General features: G+C 46.8%; 1 protein-coding gene across 1 annotated transcript in view; it reads right to left on the minus strand.

Annotated features, from left to right (window-relative positions):
* Window positions 1–8002, minus strand: part of UBE2Q2 (ubiquitin conjugating enzyme E2 Q2) — a 46416-nt gene extending 38414 nt beyond the window's left edge. The window contains exon 1 of the mRNA XM_058033485.1: window positions 7590–8002. Coding sequence (XP_057889468.1) covers window positions 7590–7775 — 186 coding nt within the window. The 5' untranslated portion in view covers window positions 7776–8002. The remainder of the gene's footprint in view (window positions 1–7589) is intronic.
* Between the last annotated feature and the right edge of the window lie 250 nt (window positions 8003–8252).

Below are 8252 nucleotides of genomic sequence, written 5' to 3' on the forward strand. Positions count from 1 at the left end.
AAATTCACAGAAAAAAACCCCAAACACTCCTCACACTTTTGTCCAGACCCAAACTAAGAATCCACCGAATGTTACTGAACTGCTGCTCAAACACAACTCAACACCACAGGACTCCATTAACAGCATAGCAAGTCGGTTGTTCTGGAGAAGCAAGCAGTCTCTGAATATGTACACTATCGTGGAGGGCCAGCCTAAGGGAGTTTAGGAGCATTGCTCTGCCAATGTTAACAGCAAAAACTAAAGTTAAACATCCTCCACACTCAAAACTGAGCAAAGCACACAGCACTGCTGCAGACTGAGTGCCTTGCTTACTGGGAACACGTCTGCAGACCTGAGACTAGGTGCAGGTTTTTATTACTACACCTCACAGCAGCAGGATGAAGCTATCCTGCTCCTCACACACAAAACCCCACTGTGTGCTCACCCTCAGCTTGCCAGTTGTCAGAGGCTGGTTGTTTGGGAGCCCTCAGACACAAGGGGTTCTCTTTAATGCACACATTACACACACACTCAAGCTGGCAGTGCTTTACCCAAGAGCAGCTACACACATGGGCTCAAGAGAAAGATTTACAAAATACCTGATTCTGCAATACTCTTTACTACCAGCACAGAATCTGATGTGTCCAAATTCCTGCAGAAGTCCAGTTACATGAAACAAATTATCAACACATTCCAATCATCAAGAGTTATTAATTACTTACTTCTGGAACAATACAGGCCAGTTATCATCAGCATGAGTGTCACAAAGCCTGAGTAATAAGAAATGGCTTCTAGTATGGCTAGAACAGAAGAACTGGTTATAACTAAGTTGTGACATATCCCTCTCTCACCAGCTTAACTCCAGAAAGTTTTCTTGCAGACCTGCCCTCACCTTTATCACAGTACACAGTTACCCCACAGTATGCAAATTCTGGCATCACCTCTATTGTCACCCAAAAGATCCAGGCTTCCCCTTCTTCTAACTTCAGGAATTTACATCCTTTAAGCATTCAAACCACTCAGCATCATCTTCTATCTGTGCCCCTTTGCCTCTCTGAGAGCCATCTTCCTCTTTTGCACCTTTTCCCTTTGCAAAATTGCTGTAATCCAGACACACCTGCAGGCAGAAGAACTTTTTATTCTCATGCATGGCTGAGGGAGGTCCTGCTGCCCCTTACCCCTGAGAGCATTCCTGCTGCCACTCAGCAGCCTCCCCAGTTCTCCTTTCACAGAGCTGCCCTGTACAGAGCTGCCCTGATGCTGCTGAGCCACAGATTGCAGCCACTTGGATGGAACTTTGTCCCCCACATGCAAAATTTCAGTACCACTGAGTTCAACCAGCGTTTACCATTAATAAGTTTAATACCACAACTCTTACCACAGTTATTTCCTACTTCAAAAATTCAAGGAAGCCTGTGGTATCTTGAACACCACTGCTCAGGAACGCTTTGATTTTTTTCTAATGCCACTATACAAGTTCTAACAGAGCTTATGCTCCTGCCCTCCTGAATACACACTGAAGAAGCTACTGCAGGATCTCCAACTGTACTGAATTCCTTTGCTGCAAGGGGACAAAAGATTGTAAGGTCTGAGAGAAAGGAGAATACAGTTCATACTAAATCTTCAGAAATCATGTATTAGCTGCTTTACAGCACTTAGTACACCAAGATGTCTTGTAAGCAAGAGATAAAGAAAAAAATCCCCACATGTAAGGTCATTATTTTTATACCATGCTTAGAGATTCCAGCTGGACACAAGACATAAATAAGACATACTGGTGTGCTGGATTCCACCAGAGATCAACTCAGAACTACTGTGATCATATTAGCTTCAATTGTTCTGCACACAGGCAGACTGATGGAAGAGCTAAATGCTAAATAGCATCATCCCATTTTAATCAGTCATTTGATTTTCCAGTTGCCTTCTAGGAGCTGGTGAAAGGTCATTTTTGCTTCTCCTACATAGGTTGTAGCTGAAGAAATACAGTAGAACACATACTAAATCATCAATTATCATGTCTCTTAAAAAGGGATATTACCATTTAAAGGAAAAAAAGAAAAACCCTAATACTCCAGACAAGAATTCAGGCCTTTACAACCTTTCAAAACTACATAAAGGCAAACAACCTGACAGTACTGAACAGTAGTCCACACTGAGCCATAACTAAAGTAACAGTAATTTCTGTTAATCAACTTCTACAAACATTTGTTCCTATCAAGAAACTTCACCTTCTCTTTTTCTTATCTAATAATAACACTATTTAGAGAAGTGTTTCTATCTTTGCATCTTGCAGTCTCCAGATTTTTCAAGTAAACAAAGACCTTGCAGTTAAGTCTGGTCCAGCTGTCAGTGTAAGAACAGAGGCACTGGTGCCACCCCAGGCACTGCACCCAGGAGAGGCCAGTCCCAAGTGCCACCCTGGGCTCTGCCAGCACTGCTGGGTGCAGCAGCTCCCCCTCAGTGCTGTGCCCCCTCCTGTGACAGGACAGATGTTTGTGCGGCTAAACCAGACTGGGAAACAGTCCAGATCAACATAAGAATTTTTACACGCCAGCCAGGTCCTTAATGCAGCAAACTCAATTTCAGCCACAAGGCACACAGCCTCTGTTGGTCTGCAATAAACAGCACTATTACCATCACACTTTGTTCTTACTAAAAATTCCAATTTTCAGTACATGTTGAGGATATCAACAAGGCACCAACAGACAAAACCTCCTGAACAGCTCACAGGAGGAAGGATGTTGAGTGAAAATAATGTAATTCTTTCCACAAAACTTCATTTAATTACCAAAGTGCACAGAGAGCTCTTTCAAGGACCACAACAATCCCAGTTCTGAGGTTACTGTCATCAACTCATGAGCAACCCATTGGAAAAGAGCACAATTTACTGTGCATTAAGACCTAAACATATTGAAGCCCACCACTGTGGCTTTCCAGGCTATTTCAAAAGCACTTCATACCTTGTAGGGAAGACAGAAACATCTTTTAAGTCCTGAAGTACTGGTTACAACCTTTCACACATCACATGACTGTGGCATCAGAAAGGTCTTGTCTTGCAGACACAAAAGATTCCACCTACTCCTTTTTTCGATATTCTTTTTTCAATTACAGTTTTGACATAAAAGGAGAAACTAAACCCCTCACTACTCTTTTTTTTTTTTTTTTTTGTTAGCTTAATTTTGGTCTGCTAAATAAAACAATACTAAGCCTGGTCGATTTCTATTGCATGTTATGGTTGATAAGAGTTGCATGAGTGCCTTTTTAAAAATCAGCAAGTATATCTAACTCTAGCTAAAAAGTACATGTTACCAAAATAAAGCCATGTATGATTTTATACAGTCCTGACATCCACATGCTGCGACACAAAAGGCTCAGCCTCACTACAGAATACCTAATGATGTACAAAAATAAAAAATAAAAATCCATGGTTGGAACAGAATGCCTCCTTCATTATGTGGTTAGTTCTGTGTACGAATAAATAACCTGTTAAAAAGGTTACCAGCTGTCTAGGCACCAGCTAGGAGTGAGTTCAATATGAAAATCCTACATCTTTAAAGAACTGTCCCAGGTTCCAATACACTCACTCTCTGTTATACACCCAACTTGTCAAAAGCTTCACAGGTAATGTCTTTTCATCCATTCTGGTTTTAAGGAAAAATAAAGTCTTCTCCCATCAATTGCAGTTATCTGTAGGCAGCAACCTTTTCAAGTCTTTCATAGCAGCTTCTAACTCTGATTTAGCAGCAGGGTATTTTTCAGCAGAAGCAGAAGATGCTTCTTTCCAACAGAGAGGCAGGAGTTTACTGAGTCAGCCACATCACCTGAACTGAACTGCTGAAGTATGAAGGATATCCCTGCACACGACAGCCCTGGATCCGTTTAGGGCAAACCTGCTCCCAACATGGAATTGGCACAAACCCCCATTCTACCTGCAAGGGTCACTTGAGGATACAGAATTTCAACAGGAATTTTGCATATGGGTGGTGAGATATAAATACCCAGTTTCTCTTTGAAGAGATGACAAAAAATACAAAATGTTTTACAGCAATCCAAACTTCAGTGCAGAATAATTCTAACACACCCTTTGCAATTCTATGACCTAAGTCTGATAAGGCACCAAACTGAAGCCAGAGATTGTACTGAAGGACACTTACCTAAAGTCATGATCAATAAACACCCTCCTCTACGTAAGGCCATAGGCTTGATACTATTTCAAAACACATGAGGAACAGGACAAGGTTTATTGAACTTGATCAACTGGAATAGTGCTGTTAACTAAAATGGAAACCTGAGGAAAACAGAAATAAAACCTCAAATGGAGACACTGCTGTTGGCATAACAAAATGGGAATGTGAAAGTACACAGCCTGAACAAGTTCAATAATTGGACAGTTCTCAGGAATAAGCAGCAATATTTCTGACAGGGATGACTCCACCCTTAAGTGCCTCCTTTAAAATAATCAGATTAACCATGTAAGCTCTAATACAGGTCAATACCAGAAATAGTAAAGGACAGACCTGGACAAAGTTTGGCTGCCACTTTATAAACAGAGGAGCTATCAAGTAAAATGTACCTTGCTTTAATTTCTAGCAGTGTTCAGAGTCAGAGGTACAGTGTCCCTGAGATGCTATAGCCAATACTGAACTTTAACAGTTCTACACACTTATACTAGAGACAATTAACAAATCATCTCAGTGAGAAATGCCAGTGGCAGACTTCTCAAACTCTGAATTTTAGTCTAGAAAACCTGTGGAGACCTACACAGTTCCTAAGCACATATGCTCCCTCACATCTCCAGAGGAATATTTCCTCTTCCCTCTAGGCTGGAGAGAAAAAAGATTTGTTGGGAATTTCAGAGCCAACTTAGCTATCAGATCACTTTTTAGCTACTGAAAGCTTCCTTCCCTACCAGATATTTCTCCATCCCATAAGCTCAGCACCTCTACTCACTGCTAGACAGCTGTCATTTTACATAAACTATTGAGATATGCTAACAGAACCACAAAGAGAAGAAGTGGTGATTGAGCTCTGTGCTTACTCTTCCCCCTTAACAGGATCCTTGAACACCCAGACAAACCCACTGGGTGCTTTTGCTGAGTAAAGGAAATGCCCTGGCTGGATCAGTATCATGGGGGTTAAAGAAGCAAACAGTTAAAACTGCATATTTGTTCTGCAAATCCAAAATGTTAAGACAGCAGCTTCTGATGTAGAGAGCCTCCCCAAAAAAAACATGTTTACCAACAACTTTACAGCCTTACCAGTCTTTGCATGCTACTACTGCTATTTGAAGTCCTAGTTCCCTCTGTACCTGCAGAGCCACTGAAGCACAGTAAAAAAAGATTTAGGCTCTCCTAGTTTACAGTACCCACAAAAACATCTGGAGGCAATCAGGAGTCAGGGCCAAGGGACGCCATTCAGTGGGAAGGGGGAGAAAAAAAATCACTTTTGTGACACTTGAGAATTCTAAAATGTATGTCAAAGAACTAGGATGGAAGCCCAGAGATGAGCTTTCTCTTCTTGGCTCTATCACCTGCTGCCCATTTGTTTCAAGGGAGCCACGTCTGTATCTCAGGTTGTCCTACCCCATTATTTTTAACAGATGGGGAAAGTAGCCACCTGCCTTGAAAAGCAAGAAATTAGTCAACATCAGAAAGCACCAAGCTGCTCACAGACAACTGTAAACAGAACTTTCAAGAAGCTCAGACACAGCCTTTCATCAAAGCAGAAGTCTCAGCTCTGAGGTTTCAAAGAGCACTTTTCCTGTTCTTTTTGCAACTTCATATGCCACAAGTCTAATGGCATGTGAGAGACCTTTGGGACAAGTGACTGTAACAGGCAGATTGCAGACACTGTTTCCTCATTAACAAACATGACAACAGTGATCTAAGTGGTTTCTTGCCTGCTCACCTCAACCAAAGGCCTACAGCTAAGGTGGGTTATTTCTTTGCAGTAAGAATTACTATTGGAAGTAATTGCAATGAAAGCAGTCTCAGAAATAGATAAACACCACAGCACAAACCCTGAGCACAACAACTTCAGGTCTTACTGCTGGCTTACCTGGTAGCTGTGACTTAAGAAAGAAGAAATAACTCATCAAATTCAACTGGCAACCAAGAGTGCACAATCATCAGACCTTTCATTTTATTGTTTAGAGTGAGACTCATGAAGTAGATCACGTTATGTGGAAATAAAAAGCCAAATTTCTCTGGAATGGAACACTCTCTACTGAATAAAAAAATATTTCTAGGAAGTCACACAATTCATCATCTGATGGGTCATGTCTGGAAACAAGAACACCAACGCTTCTTGTTTATTTTACCGTAAAACCCCAGAATTTTTTACAAGTACGCAGTAAAACAAAGACCTGTCCCATGACCACAGAAGCAACTTTTCCTAACAGTTAACTGTGAAAACTGAAAGATCCACTTAACAATTTGCCTTTAATTTAATAAAGTTACTTTAAGGCAAGTAAGAATCTGGTCATGATTATTATTAGACTTGCCTGGTTTGCACACACATTTTCACCTTTCAGTACTACAATATTTGCATTTACACTAATGTTTTGACCACCACGGTGTTTAAAACTTTCATACAAAGACAAAAAAAGGCAGTAGAATTTGTCTTCCTTAAACACAAACGTGCTGTTTTCACCCGAAGTGTTTCCATATGTCACTGTTCAGCTGAATCTTGATAAGACACGTAAATTCACCTAGAACTGCAACCAACCCAACAGAAATGAACCTCCAGCACTTTCCTGTACATGAGTCACAGATGCCAACATATTCAGATCCTTCTGCAAGTTTAGGCCTTAAACTTCTAAAGAACCAGAGGATTGTTACCACGTCACACAGCACTGAACGTTTTATTCAGCTTCTCTTCCACTCATATAAGAAATATTAAGCCAAACGAATTTAAGGGGAAATAAAACCCAGAGAAGGGAGAACCGTCAAAGCCCTCGGCAGGCAGCAGACCCTCAGCTCGGACACGGCTGCTCGCAGCCCTGACAAGTTTAAACGCCCCGTTATGATAAAGCGGCCCTTCGGCGGCAGAGGGGGGGCTCGGCCTTACCCCGCCACGACGGCGACACCGACAAGTTTCCGTGGCTGCGGCCGCCTGGGGCTGCCCCGCGGGGGAGGCCGGGCCCGCCCCAGGCCGCGGCCGTGTGGCGCACTCGGTAAAGCGCCCGCCCGCCGCCCGCTCGGGCCCCGCGCACGGCGCTACCGGCGACCCGCGAGCCGCCGCAGGGCCGGGCCGGGCAGCGGGGCCCCTGTGCTACCTCCGGGGCTCTGTGCCCGCTGCCCCGGGCCCGGCCGCCCTTTGTTCCGGCTCGCGGCTCCCGGCCCCAAAGCGGCGGCGGCGGCCCCGGCCCGCGTCCTTCCCCCGTGCCCAGGTCCCCCGGAGGAGCCCCCGCCGCGCACGAGGAGAGGCCGAGGCCGCCCGCCCCTGTAACTTTTGTTATGGTGGCAGCGGGGAGGGCGCCCGGAGCCCCTGAGGAGCGGCCCCCCCCGTGCTGAGTCACCCCGGCGGGGCTGCGCCCCCTCCCCGCGCCCCGCGGACAATGGCGAGGGCGGGCCGTGCCCGGCCCTCCCCGCCCCGCGCAGCCCCCGCACCGTGATGTTGCAGTGGATGGTGAGCGGCGGCGGCGGCTGCGGGCTGGAGCCCGGCGGCGGCGGCAGGAGCACAAACTGGCAGTGCAGCTCGTCCAGCTTCCAGGAGACGATGCGGAAGCGCTCGTGGTCCTTGTCGAAGATGGACTCGAGGAACTTCAGCTCGGCCTTGAGCCCTGACACCGACATCCTGGCCTCATCTCCGGGCCCGGGCCTGCGCTGCCGCCGCCTCCCTCCGACTCAGCCGGCCCGACCCTGGCCCCGGCCGCGCCTGCGGGGCGGAAGATGGCGGGGCCGGGGCAGCCCCAGCCGGCGGGGCACGGCGGAGCTCCCTTTGTACCGGCCTCCGGCGCCCGCTCGCTCGCTTAAAAGGGCAACAGCGCAGCCCGCTCCCCTTCCCTTCCTTCCTCCCCGGCGGGCCGGGCCAGCCGCGCTAACCGCCCCGCCCTCGCCCTGCCCTCCTCCCTCTAGCCCGGCCCCGCGCCCGGGACACGCGCACCGGGGCCGGCCCGCGCCCCGCTCCTCCCCCGGGGCCGCCGCCCGGCTCTCCTGGCCCGGCAGGGCTGACCCGCGGCACCTGCTCCGCTGCCCGCCCGCCCGGGCACTGCCTCCTGCCCCCGGCTCGCAGCCCTCCGTCCCTGTGCCGAACCGCAGGGACCGCTCAGC

Source organism: Melospiza georgiana, chromosome 13, assembly GCF_028018845.1.
Source record: "Melospiza georgiana isolate bMelGeo1 chromosome 13, bMelGeo1.pri, whole genome shotgun sequence".
NCBI classification, from domain to species: domain Eukaryota; kingdom Metazoa; phylum Chordata; class Aves; order Passeriformes; family Passerellidae; genus Melospiza; species Melospiza georgiana.